Source organism: Rhinolophus hipposideros (assembly GCF_964194185.1).
Source record: "Rhinolophus hipposideros genome assembly, chromosome: 4".
In the NCBI taxonomy this organism is placed as follows: domain Eukaryota; kingdom Metazoa; phylum Chordata; class Mammalia; order Chiroptera; family Rhinolophidae; genus Rhinolophus; species Rhinolophus hipposideros.
Window position 1 is genome coordinate 4260747 of NC_138050.1, and position 25158 is coordinate 4285904.

At 44.0% G+C, this 25158-nt stretch overlaps 1 protein-coding gene across 2 annotated transcripts in view; it reads right to left on the reverse strand.

Moving 5' to 3' along the window:
• Positions 1 to 25158, reverse strand: part of B3GLCT (beta 3-glucosyltransferase) — a 92763-nt gene that overhangs the window by 48077 nt on the left and 19528 nt on the right. The window contains exons 3-7 of one of the 2 annotated variants that reach the window (XM_081046107.1): positions 22429 to 22468; positions 16048 to 16157; positions 14582 to 14845; positions 2158 to 2234; positions 1227 to 1338 (exon numbers count right to left, since the gene is read on the reverse strand). In XM_081046107.1, the coding sequence (XP_080902233.1) occupies positions 1227 to 1338; positions 2158 to 2234; positions 14582 to 14845; positions 16048 to 16157; positions 22429 to 22468 (603 nt within the window). The remainder of the gene's footprint in view (positions 1 to 1226; positions 1339 to 2157; positions 2235 to 14581; positions 14846 to 16047; positions 16158 to 22428; positions 22469 to 25158) is intronic. The other variant, XM_081046108.1, reaches the window with a different exon arrangement.

Genomic DNA, 25158 nt, shown 5'->3' on the forward strand with positions numbered 1-25158 from the left:
ATCGAAAGTGGTGCTTTGATGACAACAACACACTTGCAGAGTTTGAGAAAGCAATTTGGTGCTCGCTGTCGCCCAACGTTGGGCGTCCACATCAACACTCCAGACAGGTACCCAGAGGCCACCTTTCTTCCCCAAATCCTCATCAAACCTGGTCCAGCTCTGAATGGTCATCAGAACTTGGGTAGGACAGCTGGCCCAGCAATACCAGAAAGGACCCATTCGGCTTATTCCAAATTGAAAGAACTCTAAAAAGTGACCTGGGCTTCTCCAAGAGAATGGAAAAGCTGGGTTTCCACCCGACATATCTCCAAAGCAGCCCTCGAAACCTCCTGAAGCTCCTGAGGCGCTGATCACAGCCCCACAGGAAAGCTGACATTACAGAGGTGTACAGTTTTCACCAATATTTATGGACCACCTACTAAGTGTTCAAATTTATCAACCAGCTACTAAGTGTTCAACACTCTGATCAGTGCTAGGGATTCAGAGGTAAACAAGACCCAATGTCTTATCTGCACAATGTCATGTATGCACAAAATAAAATTTGAAAATATGAAAGGAGCTGGGCATTTCTAATGCAAGATGCATCCCTTCTCCAGACCTTCTCAAATAGTGTTCCCTCTGTTCAGAACACTCTTTCTCTCCTGTTAACCCCTACTCGTTCCACAGGACTCAGATGAAATGTCACTTTCGTTTGTGACCCTCCCAACTTAAATGTGCGGCCTGGCTATGTGCTTCTAACAGCACCCTCTTTTTCCTTCTTACAAGATGTCTCACTTTTACCTGTAACTGCTGCTTTAATGGGCCATCCTCTCCTGCACCCTCTGCATCCAGGTGGGCAGGTTTGTGTGTCCTAGACGCTGCTATCATACTACGTGGTACACAGCTGGCAAGCAAAACATATCTCTTATCTAAAATGATATGTGGTCATTGTTCATAAAGAGAAATGACCCCTTTAAACTGGGTTATAGTTTCTAAATTCTATGAAATTGCTAGCACAGATAGATATTTTTTTCATTTAAAAATAGTTCATTGTAAGTTCCATCCTTCTAAAAGCTACAAAATTTAGAGAATTATTGAACATTGCTTCCAGATAGTCAACTATTATTCCATTCTTTTTCCTTTAAAATTAAGTGTTTTCATTAGGCTGAAAAATCTCATAATGAAAATTAAATCTTCTTTTAAGCATTTCTCCAAAAGATAAATACTGGTATTGAAATTGTACTCACCTTTGATGGCTCATATCTTCTGAGCACTTCTAAGAGTTCTGGAACTTGTATTCTTGTCTCTTCTTCACAGAAGAAAATCCATGATGAATTTCTGCTATATGTTACAGAAAAGCTGACAAAAGGAAATAGATGACACTAATCACTTTATAAAGGGAGATCATTATAAGGTTTAAAACTAACAGGCAGGAAATGTATGAAGGACATATAAAATGGCAAGAAATCTACACTTTTTCCCTATATTTTTCTTCAGTTAATAGTTTCAGGAGGCGCTGGCCCGGTGGCTCAGGCGGTTAGAGCTCCATGCTCCTAACTCCGAAGGCTGCCGGTTCCATTCCCACGTGGGCCAGTGGGCTCTCAACCACAAGGTTGCCAGTTCAATTCCTCGAGTCCCGCAAGGATGGTGGGCTGTGCCCCCTGCAACTAGCAACGGCAACTGGACCTGGAGCTGAGCTGCGCCCTCCACAACTAAGACTGAAAGGACAACAACTTGAAGCTGAATGGTACCCTTCACAACTAAGATTGAAAGGACAACAACTTGACTTGGAAAAAAGTCCTGGAAGTACACACTCTTCCCCAATAAAGTCCTGTTCCGCTTCCCCAATAAAATCTTTAAAAAAAAAAATAGTTTCAGATTATAAGAAAGCCACATACTAATGGTTTTACAACAGCTAGAGTTCTTAAAGTTAGATTATTTTCAAATATAAATATCAAATATATAGACATTTTATCTTTTAATAAGGATGTATTTAAAAATAAAAGCCACTCATAATTAGGAGTCTGTCACCAAGAAATTTGGCTCATGTAGTAATCATAAAAAGTGGAGTTCAAGTTTACCTCACTGACTGGCTCTGAAAACACAACATATCTTCTTGATAAGAAAACTAGGGATCGTACAAGTGTCGAGACCTGACACATTTTGAGGTAAACGTACTGTGGTAACAGCGGAAGTATGGTCCAGGCACCTTCCTGCTTAGACAGCTCATGGAGAAGAAGGACGCTGGGGAGTTCCTAAAGAAATATTATCAAAGAAGGTAAATAAATAAAAATACAACATGATCACTCCAATTTAAAAAAGAATAAAAGACAATTTTAAAAGGCAGGAATTTTTAGAGACCTGACAGTTTACGCTTCATACTACTCTCTTCTTTCTCTCTTCTGGAGCTACTAGAAATGAATCCACGCTACCGCTCCAACTCCCAGACACCCAGTAGTGTGGCGACTACCAGGGAGGGTCTTCAGTGATCCTGCAGCTGACCTGAAATTTGTGTATTTGCAAAGGTGACAGGAAGGGAGGAGCCCAGGGGAAGTAGTCAGAGAAAACTCAGAGGCGTAAAACGTTTCTACCAGATACACAGCACAGGTAGCAAATGGAGAATGAAACACTTTGGCTAAATCAGAGGATATAACATCCAATTTACCTCATGTGGAAAAAAACATTTTTAAAGGGCCATAAAAGCACTAAAACACCATCATAAAGAGTTTGGGGTATAAATATGAGAAATATAATCCTTAAGTATTCATGCAACAATAGTTATAGCACAATGATAGAATTTCAAAATTTATAAATATAAGAGGAACTCATATTCAGCAATGAGACACAACTGTGGTTAAATAAACATGCATACACATACATAAAAAGAGATTCATAATTTCAAGGCTATGAACATTAGCGTTGAACTAAAACACTGGTCAATATATTTCAAGTTGTTACCAGCCAAGACTCAGATATCTAATAAGCTTGAACACCTCCCCCAACAAACACTTGTATACTCTGTATTTTATACTATTTCCTGGTAACTATGTTAAAGTCAAAAGACTTTAAGAACAAATGTCTATCTATTTGAAATATTACTGCACTAATACAGATTCCACAATAGTCTTAAAGTTCATATAAGTTTATGTTTAAAAAGAAAATAGTTTTTAATATAAATCTTTGGAGTTGGATATCAAACAAGCCTCATTTCTTTATTTTGTATTTTAACTTCCATGTACAAATATGAAATGCAAAACAGTAATCAAAGGAGACATCAGGCTGACAACATGGCATATGAGAGAGAAAAAGTAAACCTAAAGCTGAATTAGCAATTACCCAATGTTATCCAGGGTTTTCCTACTGTTGATTGGATTATGCGGCAATTTTCATTGTTTTTAAAAACTTGCTATATATGTATCGATATATATCGTATACATATACGATATAGATATATATACATATATAAATACATATACATATACGATATAGATATACATATAGATATATATATACATATAGATATATATATACATATACGATATAGATATATAGATGGATATATAGATATATTCATGAGGGATTATATAATAACAAAATCATGTGAAGAAAACTAATAATGTTAGCATTTGCATAAAACTTCAAATAATTATGGGAGCATGCTAATATGAACTAGCTAGGAAAGAAACATAGTAAATACTAAAAGAGTTTTATAAGAAAATAAGTAGCAAATGGGCTATTATGTAGCAATTGAAATATAATGAAGACTTTATAATCACGGAAATATCTTTATGTTAAATGGGAACAGACACGATTCTAACTAATGTAAAACAAATTCATATATGAAGAGACTGGAAAGGAGCCAGAAAATTAAAATATTTGTGTCAAGATGACAAAAGTTATTACATATAAGCTTTAAAAATCCTTTAATGTAGTTAAATCATGGTTTAGTTTTAAAAATGTTTTGAAGAACAATAAATGCACCTCAAAATTTTTCTCCCAAACAAGTACTATAGCCTTCCTAGTTAGAGGAAATATGTAAGTGATGTCAACAGGTATCACACCCAAACAGGTATCACACCTAAATAGGTACCATAACTAAACAAGTATCACTCCTAAACAGGTAACATCAGCAAAAAGGTCCTGAGGGCACAAAGGCAGAGGCACAAAGATGGTCTAAGAATAACTTCTGTCACCACGGAAATGTAGCAGCAAAGGTTTAGTCAGCACCAAGGGCGAGTTGAATTCTAAGCTAAAATACAGTCTGTGGATTACTAGTGGATTATGGCCATTCCTATCTCCATTACTTTCTGTTCACTAAACCATATATGTCTGGATTTCATATTTGCTTCAGTTGGTAAACACAGAAATGGCAATCGAGCTTTATGTACCTCTATCGCTAAATAGAAACACTTCAAGAACTAGTGTACTGTGTTCATAGCTGTGTCCACAGGGGTGTGAACACCTGTGTCTCAGAAGTACAGAGTAAGCTCTTCCTTGACACAGAATCTGGTCTTCATCAACTCTTGATGAAGCCACAGTCACTTTAATCATAGATTTTTGTCTACTAAGCCTCAAAAAGCCCCACGAGCTTTTATTCGTTTGGTGTGTGTGTGTGTGTGTGTGTGTGTGTGTGTGTGTGTGTGTGTGAGTAAATTCTGTGAATACAGAAGACTCAAATTCTTACAGACACGCTCATATATTAGCACTTCTAAGACAAAATAATTTAAAAGGTCACAGTGAAATTTTCCATCAAATGATCTTATCCCAGTTCTTACCGCTTAGAATGGTCATAATTTATGTTCCTTCCATCTGTCCTAACACCACGACAGGATTCAGACCTCTGTAAAGGCGCTGTATCACCCCCTTAAGGCATTTTTAGAGGTGAAGCATTTTTATCTAGAATGACTGAGAAAGTTTTCAAATGAAAAATCAAGGGTGTAGGAGATTTGGACAGTCAGGCATGCAGCCCTGTCTTATCAACGATGCCTGTTCAACAGAACCAGGCCACTTAACTGTTTCTAATCTGAAAGGTAAGGAAAAATCCTTTCAACAAGGAGGTAACGCCATAGCAGAGGTAAGCATAAAGGAGCTATAAAAATGCGAATGACCACATGTGGTAAATGACAGAAAAGGCAAAAAACAAGGAAAACTTGCTTACAGTGATCTGAACTTCTTATGGCATCTCTACCTGTCCCGTTGAACTAAAGTCTACCTTTATTTCCATCGACAGCTTCAACCTGTGTCCTGACAAGCTTTGAACTCAGAAAGCCCACTGGACTTCCAGTCAGGACTTCCTTTGAACCTAGTTGTTATCGAGGCACATATTCACATTTAAAGCTGCTAATTACCGCAGACAAGCAGACTGAAAACCAACACTAACCCAGTACCTGGTTCTTACACGTATTCACCATCTCATTAGAGAAACAGGTTTGACTCCATCACCGAGCATTCTAAAAATGCTCAGCGCCTTGTTCTTCATGAGGAGAAAAGACCATGAGAATGTATAGCTAGAAATATAAATAGTGTGAATAAAAAAGGCAGCATTTGGACGTGGATGAAAATAGAGTACCATCGAAAATATCACAAGTAACTTTCCTTATTGGGCAAGTTTGGTTCTGAACCACTTTAGTTTTTCTGCCTGTGTCTGGAAAGAATTCAACTCATTTAACTCCATTATCTGGCCTTTCCCCTATTCACAGACTGTTTCCCAATGTTTATAAATTGTCCAAACCTTAATTTGAAATATAAGCTTAGCAGTACATGAGCTTATGGTCTAATTCAGGCTCATTCAGACCAAGCACTCAATTAGAAAGCACACGTCAAGATATTTCTTCAGTTTAAAGACCGATTCCAGTTCAACTGCATTTCTAAATCCCAGCTATGATATACTTCTCAGGCGCTGAACTGAGCTTTTAGACCAACAAATAAATTAGAATGAAAATTAACATCTGTTTGCTGTTACCATTTCTTCCCTAAGAAGTTGGTGTGTCTTACGAGGATGATAGCAGAGAGGTGGAGCGTGCTGTTTGAAGAATGGATCAGACAGATTTACTACCCTTTAAAAACCCAGTATTACTTATGGACCAGGAGATTACATATGATGCTATAATAACATATCTTCCAGGAATCTGAGCCTATCTTTATAAAAAAAAAATTTTTCCAGAGACAGACCTTAGTCATTAACTGTCCTTTCTTAACAAGAGAAAAATATGACCTCATTATTTATAAAATTTATTTTTATAAACCACATATTTACTTTGAAACGCAGTACTACGTACATTTTTATAGCTCCTATAAATCTGTTTTAACTAACCATCCATTCATTCATGAAAGGGAGTAAAGCCTAGTATTTAAGGACCTGATTTCTGGAGCCAAAGTACTTAATCAGAATCCTCAATCCATCTCTTCTGAGCTGTGCAACCTTGAGCAAGTTTCTACCATGTCATCTCATCTCATGTCATCTACCATAGGAATAACAACAGCGAGCTAACACATGCCTCCACTTGGCACATGCTATGCATGTGACGGTTGTTATTATTATGGATTTGACACTATTTTGTGGAGCAACTACTGTGTGCCAGGCACTGTTCTAGGAACACAGTAAACAGCTGTGAAAAGACAGGACCAAGTGCCTGCCTTCTTGGAGCTCATGTTCTAATGAAGGAGACAAGCAATAAGCAAATAAATCTAAAAGATAATATCAGGGATAAATGGCATAAGAAAAATAAAGCCAGGTAAAGGGGTGGCGTGAACAGGACACTGTCACCTAACCAGCGTGGAGTTCTTTGCACACGCCCGCTGCACTGATCTCCGGCCCGGCCAGTGACGAGAGCCCCAGGTGTGTGTCAGGAGGCAGCCACATAGACAGAAGGGGCTTTGGGGCCACTCGAAAAGGGCACACAGGCCCGTTGCACTGTTCACTAGTGATGTGACCATGGGTGTGTCACTCAGTCGGAGCCTCAGCTTCCTCTCTGCAAATGGGGAGGATAACAGTAAGTCCTTCACGGACTTACATGCGCTGACGCTTGAAAACAGCTCAGCACTGTGCGGCTGTGAGCACCAAATAAAATTAAAATGGGGACATGCATGCAGTGACAGCCAGCCGGGATTACCCTGTGGCTCCAAGTCTCTGTCTCTACTCCAGGCCCGGGCCCCACACACGAGACATCTCACTCATCCCTCCGAGGCCACCTTCCCAACGTGAACCATCATGTCGGCTCACACAGCAGTTCACTTTCCTGGCAGGCACCGTTCGCTGACAGCGGTGAGACCCACGAGGGACAGCCTCCATCCAGGCAGTCCGCACAGGTGCCCCTGGCAGGAGTCTAGCAAACTCTTACTATTTCTTCCAGGCTCAGTTCAAATGTCCGAACCAAGCTGACACTACAGTGAGTTCTAAAGCGACCAGCTTCTTTGGGTCCCTGGCTCCAGACTCAGAATCCTGGGTGGCAATAATGTCTACCTGGACGCACTCCATCACAGGCCCCCTCCCGAGGCCGGGGAGACCAGTGTCTGGCCTCTGACATTCTTAGTGGGCCGAGCCCCAGCCCCCACCAGAACACACGGGGCCGGGTTCTCAGGTCCAGAGAGGGGTTCAAATGATGGGCAGACGAAAAGACGGACACTCATGGAACGGCCTTCCACACAGTGCAGATCATCATTATTGCTGAGCGACTCCTGCTCCCAGGAGTGGTCTCACTGCTCTGCCTCTGGGGGCAGCTTTCCCAAGCCTCTGCATAAAGTAAATACCCGATAAAGATTTATTAAATGGATAGATGACCATTCTTAGTCAACGGCAACATCATCAAATCTCCAATTTAACAAATAACTTAATGTGATTACTTCACTATCAGTACAAAAACAAACTTTTAGTAAGTGATTAGGTAGCTAATTACTCTCACCTAAAAAGAAAAGTTTAGTGAGAATGACACAACTCTGAAAGCCAACCTCCTAAGGGAGTACCTCACGCTGTCTCCTTGCCAATTAAGAAATCCCTAAAAACAGAAGACACAAGGCCATCTTTCTCAAGCTTCTTTGCTCTATGAGCTATAAAGGTTTTGCTCTCCCTTTCCTGGTTTATTTCATGGAAATGAGGGGTTTTTTTTTTAAACTAACAAGTCAAGGCCTGACTAACTCTTCTCAAGAAAATAGTGATTTCCAAAACTCTCTGTGAGCAAGCAAAAAGAATCATTTATTTGTAAGGTTAAGAGTCTGCCAGGTTTTAAATAAAGTTCATACCACAGAAAAAGGCAGTAAAATTAGAAGTGTGTGTTCCCATCAAAAGCTCTCTAGTCGGGGGTGGTGAGAGAGTGGGAAGATTTCTAAGCAGCAGCTAGCCGGGCTCCATTTGGCCTAAAGCGAAAAATGTACTCCAACACCTACCATAAAATGTAATTTACAGCTGTACCAACCTCCAGAATTAAAATCTTATAAGTATATCCCACTTCTGAATTTGTTTTTCTGTATTTGCAGGTTGCCTTAAAAATGAAGCCATAATTTACCTGTGGTTCTGGCCTATCCCAGGTCCTGCGTCATTCCAGACTCCATCCTTCCCTCTGCCAGCTCTCACGTCCCTGTTCCCCAACAAAGTGATTTCCCAACCTAGCATGACCCTTGCCCTGTGCGAAGGTTAAAGGTCACATTTCAGGGTCTTCAAAATGGTGCACAAATCCTTATTTTATTAGGACCTACTAAAAAAAATGCACACACAAAATGATGTTTCATCTTCTTTCCTTTATTGTTTCCGATTTCATCATATTTTGAAACTCCTTTGGAGAACAATAATGGTTTCCTTAATGTTAGGCAAGTGTTGACAAACTTCTGAAGCTTCAGTCAAAATTATCTCAGTGTAGGATCCCCTTGGTTACTGGACCCCAAGATCCAGAAGGTAAAAGAGACCCTGTGACAACCTCTCCACCCCATCGTCGTAAGACACTGTGCTGGAGTGCTTGCCAGATTCTGGGCTGTCTTCTCCCACTTCGTGTAACATACAAAACAGACGATTTTTCACACAAACATCTACTCAGGAAAGGATTTTTTTTAAGTTCAGAAAACAGAAGTCAAATCATAACAGACACCCAGATGCTATATGCACATAGGAGGCATTTGAAATGAAATGCACTAAGTGCCTGATTAATTCAGAGGTCTTCACAGGAACTCTCTTACAGACTTCTGTGACCCCTGCATCTGTGTGGCTTTGTGTCCATGCACCTTTAGTCAATCTTTGTAACATCACATGGCCCTTCCACCTGTCATGCAGGGAGATAAGCTCAGAAAAAAAATAGCATTTCTTCAAACTCTGTATCCTTACATCTACAGATGTGCACTTAAGAACCCCATATTCCTCCCCCACATCTCCCCGTCTCACCCACTTTGTTTTCCTTCTGTTCCAATCTAAAAAAATTGCCATTCCACTGCTAACATGCGCTGTACTTGTCCCCACACTGTGCCTCCTCAAATACCAGTTCCACCTGGCACCCCAAAAGTAAACTCCTGACAACCCACATCCCCGTCATGCAGTCCCGGGTCCATGCTCTAAACCAACACCTGCAGCTCATGTCCGCTGTCTTTCCCACCTGATTTGACAAGTCCTCCTTCTGTATCCTCTTGGGTTTTACACACAGTCGCACTATATTAATTTGTGCTTTTTACGTATCGCTCTGCTTCTTAAACAGCTTCCAATAGGCACTGTCTTTCTCGAGGGCCCCATGAGTTATCTAGAGATGCCCTTTCACTTTCAAAAGTACCTAGTGTCACCATAGATGTCCAAAGAATATTGGATGAATAAATATTTTCCCATACTACTTATTTTGGACTTCTAATTTCTACTCAGTGACATAGTCCTTTCTATTGTGAAACAGTTACCATCTACCTTATCAATAATTCAAAGAATTGGAATCTTTTCTAATTCCTTTCTAACCCTTTCTCCACTGCAATCCAAAATGGTACTCCACATACAAAAGTACACTTGGTGAAGTCTGCTGGCTTATTGATTGGAAGAAACATATCATTATCAACTTCAAAGCCATTATAAACTCTAGTTTGAAAGCTGGTGATAAGAATAACAACTTACCATGACCCCAATTATCTCAGAAAACGAAAACGCTTTCACCACTCTAGAAACAACTCCAAGTACAGGATTAAATTTCACATAGAAAGTTGTATATTTACTCATTATAAGGATGAAAAATGTTTGTGTTTTTAGTAAGACCGTATTCTGGTGCCTTGAGGCCAAACGGGCACAGGTAATTACTTGACGAAGCAAAGAGACCAGCTAGAAGCAGATGAATAATCACAGAAATCATTACATTAATTACTTGACGAAGCAAAGAGACCAGCTAGAAGCAGATGAATAATCACAGAAATCATTACATTTTTGCACTTTCATTTTTGGGGCAGACTTTGTAGTCAAGCACAACCTGACCACAGTAATGAATAAACAAACAACAGTTCCAAGCATCTGGTAGTGTGGGAGGAACAGATATTTTGGGCTATCAGATAAATATTCAAACGATCAAACTGACTGCTGTTGCACCCCCGTGTCCCCCACTGAGCCACTTTTGTGAATGCCCATGGTGGACAAATTGATGGAGAAACCCAAAACTGCCACCTGAAGGCTTCCCGGTTCAGACTTTCTGGCCCCACCCAGCCTGCTTATTAGAGTCCAGTGCACACCTGCCAAACCATGGGACCGTCCCCTCCTCGAAGAAGCCAGCACTCCCCACCATGGTGCTGGGGATGTCCTGCCATCTTCCGCCTCCAAGTCTCAAAGCTTCCATGGCTGATGACCGAGCTGTCCATTCTTCCTCCAGACTATGTCAATTTCTTAAAACAAGTTCCAGTTGAGTTTTAACTAAGGAGCCATCCCTGCCTCTTAGAGTGACCGTGTCTCCTTCTGGTCTGTGCGTCTCGGAAATGAATCTCACTTCTCTACTTGCATGTAGCTCTAGGTCAGGGTACCTCGTCATTGCCCCAAGTATTGTCTGCAGCCCCTGTGTTAGCTGTCAACAACCTTTGGGCCTCTAACATGCTATTTGTGGGATCAATTCAACTTTTAAGCACACATGTAGGATAAAGAACTCTATAAAGAGAAAGAAAGGAACCAGTACCAAATACAGCTGCCTGCTCTAAAATCTTTCGGGCTACTTCAATTACCCAAAGACCTGTTAATCCAAACATATATGCTCTAAGTCATAACAGGACACTCTGAATCTACTGCATGAACTGAACCTGAGGGATGACGTTTCCTCCAAACCACAGCAGGTCCTCGAATAATGCCGTCTGTTCAATGTTTTGTTACAATATTGATGAGAACCGAATATCGGTTCCCTGCCAGGGCCTCTGTCTGTGTGCAGGGTTTTCTCCAGGAACTCTGGTTCCCCACCCCCCACATCCCACTGTTCCTGTGTGAGTGGGTGTGAGGCCCTGTGACGGGAGGGCGTCCTGTCCAAGGTGGGTCCCGCCTGGCGCCCTGAGCTGCTGTGATGGGCTCCATTCACTGTAACTCTGAACTGGAATAGTGGGCTGGAAAATCATTATCTGACTTGTGTTTATCTTTCTTAAATGGATGCAGAGTTCATGTTGGTTTCAGTGTTTAATATGAGAAGGGTTTTGGACCTTTATTTAGAAGTTTGGTGATGTTTTTGTGACCAGAAATATGCCATGGGGACTTAACTCTTGTTTCTATCAATCAGCCTAGGGTAAAACTGGCTTCCTTGTACGTACTTTCACTTCAAGTCACAGTTTCCAAGAACCTATGGACGATGTTAAGTGAGGACTTACAGTACTTGAGTACTCAGTTAGCTTCTGTCCCGGAAAGAATTTCAGAATAGGGAAAACAGACTATCTTATCATTAAACAGCGGTTTCCTTACTACTTTAGTCCATATTCCTCTTATTATCACAGAAATTAAATGCTGGGGGAGAGGGGTTTGCTTAATGACAGTGCTTAATTACGAGTCTTGAAATGCAAAACCAATATTGCCACCTAGTGGCAACGTGAGTCACCTACAAAACAGATTGCCAAATAAAAATTATAAATGTCAAGGACAATAAAAGTTAAGTATAAGCACACTGAAACTAAGTAGCATAGAACGAAGTGCAAGAAAAGTTAAGTACTTCAGATGCACAGAGCTGTTCTCTAAGTTTTCAAAGCCGAGAATTAAAGCACCAGCAAAGATCCTGTTGTTTGATGTAGTGTGTTTGACATTGTACGAGTAGGTGCCCTGGGGGACAGGGGAGGAGAGGAGTACAGAGCGGGTCCAAGGGGACGGACGCCCTAAAGAACAAAGGGCACACGGGGCACCCACGTGGGGCCCCAAATGAGGATGGATATCACCAGCAGGACAGCAGGAGCTGGAGGAGAGTCTGTCAAAGTAACACTAACGATAAATGCAGCCAGATGGTACAGCTTTGCGGGTGAGGAACCTGGAGGACATCGTCCTCAGTGAAAAGAGCCAGTCACAGAAAGACAAATCCTGTGTTATTCCACTTACATGAGGCCCCTGGAGTCTTCAAATCCATAGAGACAGACAAGACAATGGGGGTCCCCAGGGCCTAGCTGAGGGGAAATGGGGAGTAATTATTTAGTGGGGACAGAGTTTCAGTTGGAAAAATGAAAAAGTCTGGAAACGGGTTGCACAATGTAAATGCACCTTATAGAACAAAACTACACTTAAAAATGGTTAAAATGGCAAATTTTATGTTGTACGCTTTTTACCACAATTAAAAATAATCACCACAGTGGCAATGGCGTCCCCCTGCTGAGGTGAGGGTACAGGCTGGAGTCCACACAGACTATCCAGTGACATGGACAGTTTGAGCCCCTCCTGAGTCCTCAGGGGAAAAGGACTGATCACTGCGTGCCATCCCACAAGGCCCCTGCTCTCTGTCCTCTGTGTCCTGGGTGGGCTGCGCCTGCTCTGCCCAGCCCCCAGATGCGGGTCCCCAGGGTCCCACTGCTCCCCTGGAATCAGCACCTACAAGCTCTCAGCCGACTCCCAGACCCGCCATCTTCTAGCCGAACCTTTCTCCTGAGCTTCAGACATGCAGCCCCCACCACTGACCCTCCACCTCAGATTTCACCTACAAACACCTGAGTCATCGGCACCCTGTCACCCTGAGAGCCCGTCACCTGCAACCTCAGATGGTGGCTGGCCCCACCCTCCCTCAGTCCTCGCTGGATGTCCTGACTTCTCCTTCAGCCCCACACGGGCCGGATGTCCCCCAGCTCTGGCCCCACGTCACCCACCACCACCACCTGAGAATTAGGCCCCCTTCCCCTGGCTCTCTTAAAGCTGCCCGCCTCACAGCCACCAGAGTGCCTGTTTTAAACTGCAAATGTAAGGTTGCAGCCCTACCGCTCTCCCCAGCAGTAATTCTCACAGGAAGCACTTTTAGTAACAGGACTGGGGGTCACTCCCATGCATACTGCCAGGAGCCAGGCATACTCAGTGTCTTGGACATCAAAGACATTTCTTTCAAAATACCAGAAATGCCCCTGGGAAAGGCCTGGGTCCTCAAGAGGACAGCCAGCTCCTCTGTGGTCAGGTCCCGGCCTAACCGTCCAGGCTGGCCGCCCTCATTGCCACCTCCCACCTGACCCCACCCCGGGACAACAGGCAGTGCCCACACACACCGTGCTCCTGCTTCTCACCTGGCCGCCTTTACCTGGCTACCCATCCAGAAAGCCCTCTCCTATTCCCTCCCACCCCCCAACCTAGCTAGTACTGAATCTTTATTGAATTTTTTTTCTTGTATTGTGGTAAGAACATTTAACATGAACTCTATCTTCTTAACAAATTTTAAGTGTACAATCTGCCAAAGCCACAGAGGCCGGCACAACAAGGCGATCCCGGGAACAGTCACAAGTTTAAATGACTGGCAAGTAAAGTGCCAGGTGACCCAGAGACAGGGACTTTGGTTCACAAGCTCTGGTGTGCTGTCCTGGCGACAGACGGCAAGCCTGCCGGTCCTCACGGTCCTCAGCGCTCTGTGGATCCACACCCTCCGTGGCCGGCCTCCCTGCCTCCACTCCTGAGACACGGAGAAGCTCTAGCTAACACCTGTCCTCCGCTCCTAACCACGACTGACAAGCTCAGCTTAGATGGGGACCTGTGACTACGGCTTAGATGGGACCTGTGACCATCACCCTGCCCCCAAGCCTAAAGCCAGCCCTAAACATCCAGGAATCTTGTACCTGGGCCCTACCCTCTGTGGAGGTCCCGAGCCTCCCAAAGAAGCAGCGCCCTCCCAAGTCTCACTTTCCCTAAGGGGACGAAAAGGAGGAACATGTTGTAATGCCCATGCTCCACATGCCTTATTCCCAACTTGAGCCAAGTCCTGGGAGTACGTACGGCCGGCCTCGAGGTCCCTGGAAGCCATGCTTCCCAAAAGAGAGCGGGGGCAAGGCAGGCAGAAAGCCAGTGGTTAGTACCCCTTGGCACAAAAAAGTCCAAAACATAAAAGAGGGGACCACCTGTAGAGGATATATGGGGCACTCTCCGTCGCCTGGTCTTTGCTGGCAAAGGCTGCCATTTCTGCCTGAGTGCCAAGGACGATTAGTATGGATTCAGTGGGGAGGGTATACAATCTGAGACACCTGCCTGTCCAAAGCAGAAGATACTTCTGCGAGCAAGGACACACACGGGTACACGGGAAGCACAGACCATGGAGGATGATTCACGGAGGAGTGAGTGACACATAATTGTCCTGACGTCATCGCTGAGCACACAGTGGGGTAGTGCCAAGGCCCAATGGACCTCCATTCCATCAGTGCTTGCTGGGACCACCTGAGGAACGGTGTGGGCTACCGGCTGCCCCCCGCTCCGCCACAGCTTCCCGTGTCCACTCCACTGGGGATTCTGCTTCTGCGGAGCAAACGGAAGAAGCCCAGCCAGTCAAGGTGGCGGCATGTCTGCCTCTCTGAGGAAATCAGGAAAGGTTTATAGAAGAAACTCTCTAAAAGCTGGGTATCCACACAGAGAAGAATTCCAGACTCATCCAGCTGCTCCAATCTCCACCAAAAAAAGCCATCTGCCTATAGCAGGCAATTCTTCCTCCCCCTGAGAAGGCGTGATGCTGCAAGCAAGGGAGCCAGGGCCCTGTCCTCCCAGGGACACGGGGAGACTGGATGAATCTTGTACATAAAGCATTTGGGGATGAACAACGAGCCTTAATCCCAGCAGCGTCTCAGCCTTCAGTATCAGTAAGGCGGCTCACTTTTCCTTTGACACGTCTAACCCTGTTTCCCAGCCCCCACCAACGGAAAGACAGCAATCCATCATGCACACACGCCTCCCATCAGGGTGCCTGCCGAGACGACCAGGGCTGGCATGCATACACACACACACACACACACACACACACACACACACACACACACACACTTCCGTCCGGAGGCCACAGCAGAGTGTTGCAGCAGCCTGAGGAATTTTTGTCGCTTGGCTACAGAAGAAAGCCTCAAAATGGCAATTCAAGGTGCAGCTCCTTTTGCCCCAAACCTCCAGCATTTAAACTTTTGAACTCTTTTAAACTTTACTAAAATGGAACTGTACATGTCGATCTTTCTCTCCGTGATCCTTCTAAGATAATACATTATAAATCAAATCAAAAGTTCATTTAATGATATCCAATTAAAAAACAGACTAAGAGACTCACAGAGGAAACATCACACTAAGGTTAATCAAAATGGTATTTCAACATGAAAATTGCCTTAGAACTTGTTACCAAAATTTTGAACGTTAATTATCTCTGCTATTTTAAGCCCCGCTTTCAAAAAGTTATTTCTTCCACTTCTTTTATCATACTTTATGACAAAACCATGACAGTCTTATATAATTATGTAATTCTCCTAAATTGAAAAATATATATAATAATTTAGAATGTGATGTTTTGAGCATTAAAAATTAACTAGTGCATTTTAAACCATAAACAGTCAATATAAATAAGCAAAACAAGTCAGAAGAGTTATTCTCATCTAAATAAAATTGATTCCCTACAGACCAAGTGCTCTGGAGAACATAAATGTATCAATAAATATTAGTGGTCATCCCAAACCATCTCCACATACCTGGGTAAGATCTGCAGCTTGCTTTAAGATGCTTCTTTTTAACTCTTCTGCTCTCTTTGCATGAAAAGAATTACTTTGACTCTGGATGACAAATACAATTCCTTTCAGATCTAGACCCAAAAAAGAAAAATATTTTCAGGTATTTATATTTTACTTTTCTTTAAAGTTTATTGGGGCGACAATTGTTAGTAAAGTTACATAGATTTCAGGTGTACAATTCTGTAATATATTATCTATATATCACATTGTGTGTTCACCAAAGGTATTTGTATTTTAACAACTGAAACTTGAAAACAAGTTTAAAAACAAGACAGCTATAAGGCAAGGCTTCAGACAATAAAACTCTTAGGGAGAAAAAATCAATGTATACGGAATTACAACGATAAAATCTGTTTTTAAACTGATCTCCGAAACTTCCTACCTAGAAGTCAGCCAGCAAACCAGCTCCCCATACTAGAGCACACCTGTGGTCGCACTGAATTTGCTCTTGCACCTGTGAAAAGGAGCAACTGCGAACCTGGGAAAGTATGACGATGTCTAGAACACTGACCCCCCAACAGCTGAAAATCTTGTTCACAAGTAGCCTTTTAACAATGCACACACAATCCTACATTGCTCCCCTACCTGTTAGGAGTTGACTTGTGTCCCCCAAACTTATGTTGACGTCCGAGCCCCAGGAACTGAGAACGTGACCGTGTTTGGACCTGGGTCTTTACAGAGGTGATCAACTTAAAGTGAAGTCGTTAGTGTGGGCCCTGATCCAATGTATTTGCTGTCCTTATAAACAGAGGACATGTGAACTGAAGTGAAGACACACGGAGAAGACGGCCGTCTACAAACCAAGGATAGAAGCCTTAGAAGACACCTTGATCTTAGACTTCCAGCCTTCAGAGCCATTAGACAAAGTTCTGTTTTTGAGCCACACAATTTGTGGTACTTCGTTTCTGTAGCCCTAGCAAATTAACATGCTACCTCCAGAATGTTCTGGATGGTCCCTCAAGGTGACATTCAACAGTGACTGCTTATGTCCCACGTGTTTACAAGAGCTTGCGAATACGTAACTCAGGTCCTTCCCGGCCCGCCCTCACAAGGCACCCAGCCAGAACTGAGTGTTCTGTTTAGGAAATCAGTCTTAATTCCACAGCAGCCAGGCTTTAGCAAGCAGAGTCTATGACTGGCACTGGTATGTCACACCCACCTGACCAGGAGCATTATCGGAGGTTGTCCTGAGGGACATGGCTGCTCAGGTTCCAGCATGGAGAAGCACATCAGGCCTCCCCTGGCTTGGAGCTTGTGATAGAGAAATAGAAACAGCCGTGTGTCCGCACCCTGCCACCAGACAGGGGCATCGGCAGAAGGCAGGTGTCACGTTGATTGCAGCCTCCAGCCAGGTTTACAGGAAATGAATGCGGGGACCTTCCCCCACCATAGTCTTTCCCTGTAACACCTCAACTCCGGAACACTAACTTGGTCTTCATTTTATTCTACTATATTTTATTGCTCTTATGTTCAGTTCTACAGTTTCATTCATGTATTCACTCTCTCAAATATTCATACAACAAATCGTTCCACAGTGAGCCATCTAGATCTAAAAATAATCCAAAATGCTCTTTGGTTAAAACTGCATAAAAAATGTCAGAGGAACTGCTGCACAACCAACTGAATAGGACCTCAGTGCTCCTCGGGAGGGGTTTATGTAAGTATGAAGACTGCACGCATCTACCCCACTTTACATCAGCTCTTGGCTCTGTAAATTGGACCCCCCAATAAGGCGTAAATGGTGTCTTCTAGTTCAGCTAAACTGTGATCTTCCATCCACTATGCCTGAAATATTAACATAAACTGACACGTGCAAGTTATAAAGATCTACTTTTGTTAAGAATGAAGTAAAATGTCAGCGAATAATTTTGCAAACTGTAACGAAGTTGAGATACATTCCCAGTGCCCCAGAAACCCCAGTGCTATGAACCATCCTTGAGAAACCCCCACGCATGTAAGAGGATTTATAACAAGCACGCTTCCAGCAGTACTGTGTAAAAGGAAAACACTGGAAGCAACTCAAATACCCACTAACGAGAGACACTGACCGGAATACTCTGCAGTCACAAAAATTAAGCAGCACTACAGACATCAGCCCAGGTGGTACTGGAGACGAATCGTACAGACAGAAGGCTCAGAAAAGCAAGCTGCCACGGATCAATGATATAAGTCACTGGTGTACAAAGATGAACACAAACATGCATAAAGTGGGCGTGTGCTCCATGCGTACGCTTCTATATGTGTGTGTACACACGACGTGAGAGTACAGGACTAACGAGACTCATACACAACATCCAGGTCGTGGCTGAAGGGCTCCAGCTGTTAGCAACGTTAAATTTGTTAAGCGAGGTGGTAGGTAGGTCCATTACATTACTCTTTGTAGCTTTGTATGTTCAGAATAATTCATAATGCAATTTCTAACAAGGCAGATCCATCTGTCAAAGGTCACTCCAGCACCCAGCACAGAAACCAGCTCCTGCCACTCCTGCCAGCACAGCCAAGCTCCCACTGTCCCCAGCTCGTGCAATGCAGGAAAGAGGCTTTACAAGAAAAGAAAAAGCAAATTGCCCCACTTTACACACACCTGGGTCATGGGCTGTGAGTTGTACGTGTTTCTTCCATTACTGAGAAATCGTCCCCTTCCTTTCCCAGGGGCCTCGGTCCCACATGCTCTGTGCATTCATTCAGCAAACATCTCTGTCTGACACTCTACTAAGTGCAAGACTCTGGGACACAAAGGTGACCAAACATAGTCCCTGCACATCAGCACGTGAGTCTAATGCACTGTTGGAGGGGGGTGCAGATTGGTGCAGCCACTATGGAAAACGGTGTGAAGGTTCCTCAAAAACTTGAAAATAGAACTACCTTATGACCCAGCAATTCCACTCTAGGTATCTATTCAATGAAAACAAAAACACTAATTTGAAAAGACAATGCACCCCTATGTTCATTGCAGAATTCAATACCCAAGAAATGGAAGCAACCTAAGTGTCTGGCAATAGACAACTGGATAAAGAAGAGGTGATATATACGTACAATGCAATATCATTGAGTGATAAAAAAGAAAGAAATCTTACCATTTACAACAACATGGATGGACCTAGAGGGTGTTATGCTAAGTGATATAACTCATACAAATACTGTATGGTTTCACTTTTATGTGGAATCTCAAAAAAAAAACAAAACAAACAAACAAACAGACTCATAGAGACAGGGACCAAAAAGATGGTTACTACAGGGAAAGGGTGGCGGAAGGGTGAAAAGGGGAAGGGGAATATATCAATAATACTGTGATAAGTTTGCACGGTGATAGATGATTACTAGAATTAGTGAGGCGATCACATTGTAAGGAAAAAAAAAGTGGAATCACTATATTGTACACCTGAAATAAATATAACTTATATATTGTATACCATCTATACTCCAGTTAAAAAGGTAAAACTTAAAAAAAAATTTTAAAAAGAAGATAGGCCACCATAACACAAAGGGGAGAATGCAAAGCCAGAGCCCGCCTGGGGAACCCTGGGGACACAGAGGAGGGGGGCAGTAGTGCAAGAAGAGCTTCTGGGGTGTTAGCAGAGTTTCCTTTGAAAAGCAGCTGTTTGTGCAGGCTCTGGCTCAGAGGGTCAGCGGCAGACGGAAGTGGGGTTATCAGCGAGCCCACAGCCGGCCTTATCTCGGCAGCATCCCTGAGTGGTGAGCAGGAAGTGTGTCGGGCATTGCTGAGAACAGGGCATAGGGAACGGTCAGCCATAATGTTAGAGACGGAGGTTGGGTCAGCCAGACCAGATCATGAAGGGTTCTGACGCCACGCTCAGAGGCTGGGGCTCCAGACTAATCACTTTCAAATGGAGAAGGGCTCAGGAGCCATCTGGGCCCCAGACGGTGGAGCCTTCCTAGAGGAAGAGATGAGGATACAGTCCTGGGGACACCTCGAGAAGACAGGGGAGGACCTTCCCCACAGAGAGAGCAGCAAAGGTCAGGGACAACGAGTGGAACTCAGAGCCCTGAGAATCGGAACTGTTAGGTATGGCTAAGGGACAGGATGCTGACAGGGGAGTTGCCGGTCGTGAGGCGAAGGAGGAAGGGCGCATCCGTTTCCCAAAACCCTGATTATAAGGAATGACAGAAAATCATCTCTGTGCTGTTCAGCCCTAGTCCCTTTCAGAGGAGACCCAGGCTGGTAGCACTTAGTGCCGAAAAGAGCGTGTGTGCATAAACTGCTGCCGTTCTGAATCAGCACCGAGAAATACTTTCTGACCCGCACTCTAAGTCCTCCCTCTCCTGGGGGCGTCTAGACCCAGCTCACCTGGGTAGCTGTCTTCTCTGCTGACACCTCCCACTGCCCCATCTCGGGACCTACTAAGACAGTCCCACTACCTCCTGTCACTGTGCTTGCACGTCCCTAAACTCAGTGCAATTTGCTTCCACCAAACACTGTCACAAGTCAAGACAGATTGTCACTGTTTCTCCTCCAGGAAAGTGCGACAAATGAGTCGTACACTAAGTGCCTGACAATAATGATGAGTGTGACAGGAAGGATAAAGAAATCAGTCAAGGATAAGGAAGGGACCGAAGCCAGTGCTGAGGTGCCAAGAGCATTAAGTGAAGGCTTCAGAACCGGGAACGTTAGAAAGGCGGCCTGCGGGAGAAGAGATTCTTCCCCAGAGGTGAAGAAATCAAAGGCCCGCTCTTCCTGCAGGGCTGAGCACCTTCGCATGCCATGCAGTCTGAAAGCGCTGGTCTCTCCTGGTGAGAAATTATCTGGAAACACGGATCTCATCGGGCTGGTGTTCTTCTGATGAACACCAATGCGGCATCCTTTGGATAAATGCTGAATAACAAGCAGCCTCACGATTTAAGGGACAAATATACATACAGGCACACACACGAAGAGTCTCTCCAATTATGTGTCACTTGGTGACAATGTTACTAGTGAATGTATGGATTAGGCGGTGAGCCAGAAGACAAGACTCCCGCCCTGGAAGGCTGTCACCCGGCCCTGAGTACTGAGACATGATCTGAACACTCGGACTCCACTGGCAGCTGCCTTAGTAGCCCCCGGTCCTGTAGACTCATAAGAATTGAAACGAATAAGCCCTAGGGTCTTTTTTACATGAACTGACACCACATTAAGTGTCACCAGATTGGCCATTCGCAATTCCAAGAATGCAGATTTCTGGCCCAGGTAACTTCCCTTTCAAGCCCGTGTTCCCAACGATGGTCATTACTCTAGTTATTAACCATTTTATTATGGGGAGAACCATCAGCTCCCATAAAATAAATATACAGATAAATGTCCAAACCCACAGGGTTAGCAGCAGAGAGAAAATCTCCACTTGGGAAGGAGTGGCTGAACCATGCAGAATGTTTTCACAGACAGAAGAAAAAGAATGATGCAATGTGTTCCCTCACATAATGCTGCTCTCAGAGCCCACAGACCCCCACCCATGGCCCTGTGCTCCCCCATGTGCCAGGCCTCAGAGATAACTACCCCATCCTCCCCTACCACCAGGGGCCTCTACTGCCTTCCCGACTCCTTAGAATCCACCAGGCCCAGGAAGTAAGGCCTAGAAAGGAAGGCATATCTTTTCCTCCTGTCCAGGATCAGCTTCCAGGTCCCCATGCCTACCCTGCGACGACTGATGGTAACAAAGTTCTCACCCTCTGGGGAGAGGTGTGGCCTCCCTCATCCACACACTGGGGCATGTTTCCCACAGAATACAAAAAAGACTAATTCTTGGCTTACATCCCTGAAGACACAATATACTGGTGGAGAGAGAGATGTTTAAAAGAGGTTGCAAATAAGAGTGTAGATGGACGGTGACAGGAATGTGAAGTGTCTGCAAAGGAGTGAGCAGTCGCGTCTGCACCTGGGATCAGGAACCGCACAGAAGACGTGTGGGAGGGCTGACCGCACCGCCCATAGTATCTGCATGTCCACGGTAGGGAGCCGGGCTCCAGGCAGAGAAGGGCACAAGCATGCCCCAGCATGTCCTTTCCTCCTGCTGGTGTGGGCCCCAGTCACAGGGACCATGTCTGACTCACCTGTCTTCCTCAGAGTGCCCACCTGACAGCTAATCTGCCCTTATTGGAAACTCAATAACCGATGACAGAGGGACCTAAATCCAGCACACAAGATGTTAATTCAATACATACCACATGTGAATGTCAATGTGAGAAGTGTTCTGTGTCTTCATGAAGGCAAATGCTAGGCTGAGCCAAAGACAGCGTATTCGGACAATAATATTTATACCATAAATAAAATCAGAAAGAAAAACGCACTTCACTGAAACATAATTTACAAGAAATACACTTGTTAAAAACAAAATCATTACTTACCTATGTCATTGTTCCTTGATATTCCACTTTTCTCCAAATTCTGCATTTTAAACAAAAGAGAAAAAGATAAATCTCATCACGTCACAAACAATACACCGAGTAAATATGTATGGTACACATTAAGGGAAGAAATGGAAGATAAGAGCTTAGCAATGTTTGCCTAAAAACACAGACCAAAATTAAGGGGGAAAAGCAGCAGTGATGTGCTTCCGTACTGTGACACACACCTCCCAGGGGCTGTCCCTTCCTTCTGTGATCCTGGCCATCACTTAATTGAGCTGAGGCAATTTCCTTCTTTGTGACATGGAGCTAACGCTTAATTGGTTCACAGTGTTCTCGGGAGATTAATTTAGAAACCTCATTTTAACTTCAAAATATAGTAAAAAGCCTTTCAAAGTTAAAGGCAACAGCATTTATTTGAGATCCAAAAGAATAGCTACTGGGACGCACTGATTCAGGCAGAAGCCAAGTAGTGTTCCGAGGAGACAAAGGCATTGGTATTTATGCAAAGGGAACAGGGACAGTGACATCAACAGAAGGGAGGCACTGCTATTGGTGCAGATAACGTGACACAGTGATGTTAACTCTAAACAATGTTTTCACCTTGCAGCCCCGCAGTCATAATATCTGGTTTCTTGTTACCGTTGCAAACAGTTCTTTGGGACACATGCATGCTGCCTTAGGCCCAGGCCTAAAGTCACTTTGCCCAGTTTTAACATCCAAGGTTTGGGGCCTAAGACCTGCAAGGCCGTTCTTACAGCACGACAGCTCCAGCTCCACTTTTCAGTGGCTCCGTTTTTTGGGGTTTTTTTATTTTTATTTTTTTTCATTTTTAACCCTTGTAAACTCTAAAGTATTGCAAACATAGCAGAGATAGTATCAGTTCTGGTAATGTGCCCTTGTGAAGATGAGCCCTGCTAATGACTGTTCTTCTCATCTTTTAGGCGGAGCAGTACCAGCAGGACCGGCAGCGCGGTGTTCTCTCCCACCTGAGGAGCTGCACAGGGGCCCTGGAGACAGTCGCCACAGGTCCAGACTGGGTGTCTTAGGGCTGCAGCGCTGCACACACAGAATCTGGATGTGGGCACAGAAACACCTGGTCCTGATTCAAGGGAAATCAGGGAGAAGTGTGAAGGTTCTCTGACAAAGTGCCAAGTGGCCGCAGCTAACTGCCATTTCCATTGTTTTCTCCGGCAGACAAGGAAGTCATTTTCTCTCTCATTGCCCTTTCCTGCTTTCAATTGCCACATGCTATAATTATGACTGCTGGACAGTGGCAAATATCCTTCCCTTTTCTTCACAGGCTGCAATGAGAAGTACGATGCTGAGCCCTCACCAACAAACCGGGAGCAACCTAAACGCCAAGACAGCCACACACAGATGCAGTCTCTTAGAATGTTAAAGGGACAGTGACAATAGACGGGGCAGACAGTGAAACACAGCAGTGTGTCTGCCTTTGGTAGCATTTTCTGAAATGATTTTTGTCTCAAGAACAGAAATACCACTGAGTTGTGAAGAAAAGAACCCCATAGCTACATCCTCGTTTGGCTCACCCCACTGGATCAACTGACACGTTACTTACTCCTGATAAAACACATACTTTTTGGAAGAGGAAAAAAAAAAAAAGACTGGAAAGCTCAACCCACTTGTGTAAATGTGGTATCAAAGGCAGGACCATCCTAAGGCAGCATGTGTGGACTCCTTGCGTCTCCCATACTATAAATGCCACTCGTGGCCCAGAGAACATCCTGCTCCCGAGGAAGGAGTGCTGGCCTGGGATCCAGAGGGGTCTCTCAGCTCCCACCATTCATCTGCTGTCTTCTGCTTGGGGCTCATGGAAAACAGGAAATTTTAGCTCTCAAAATAGCATTGGAATGAATAAAGGAAATATAGTATGTACATACAATGGAATACTATTCAGTCTTAAAAAAGAATTTCTGACACATGCTACAATGTGGCTGAACCTTGACGACATTATGTGAAGTGATGTAAAAAATAATATAAACAGAGCAGGACCTGCCACCGCAGAGGAACCACCTGGCACGTCTTAGGTCTCAAACCTTTGGATGTTAAAACAGAGCAAAATAACCTTTGCACTGGGCCTACGGCAACATTGTATGCCAAACAACTGTTTGCAAAAATAACAAGAAAGCTGACAATAGGACTACTGGACTGAAAAGTAAAAACAAGTCTGTAGATTAGCATCACTTCGTTACCTTCTCTGCACCAACAACAATGCCTTCCTTCTGTTAATCGTTCTCCTTCCCCTTCCCATACCCCTTGCCTTCCCTCCGAATCGGAACACTATTTGGGCTTAGCTGTTCTTAATGATCTCAAATAAATGCACGTAGCCTCTTCACTTTGCCTATTTTTAGGTTAACATATCAATCAGCCAGTCACCAAAGGACAAATGCTGTGCGACTCCACTTACAGGAGGTTCCTAGAGGGGTCAAATTCATAGAGACGGGAAGTAGAGGGTGGTGGCCAGGGGCTGGGGTGGGGAAGGGGCAGTTGTTTAATGGGGACAGAGTTTCCGTTTTGTGGGATGACAAGAATTCTGGAGACTGGCCACACAATACTGTACTTAACACTACCGGACTGCACACTTCAAAGTGGTTAAACTTTATGTTGTGTGTATTGTATCACAATTTAATAAAAACAGCATTGAAGATGATCCAATCAAACAACCTCCTTTTACAAATGAGACAACAGAGGCTGAGAAAAGATAAA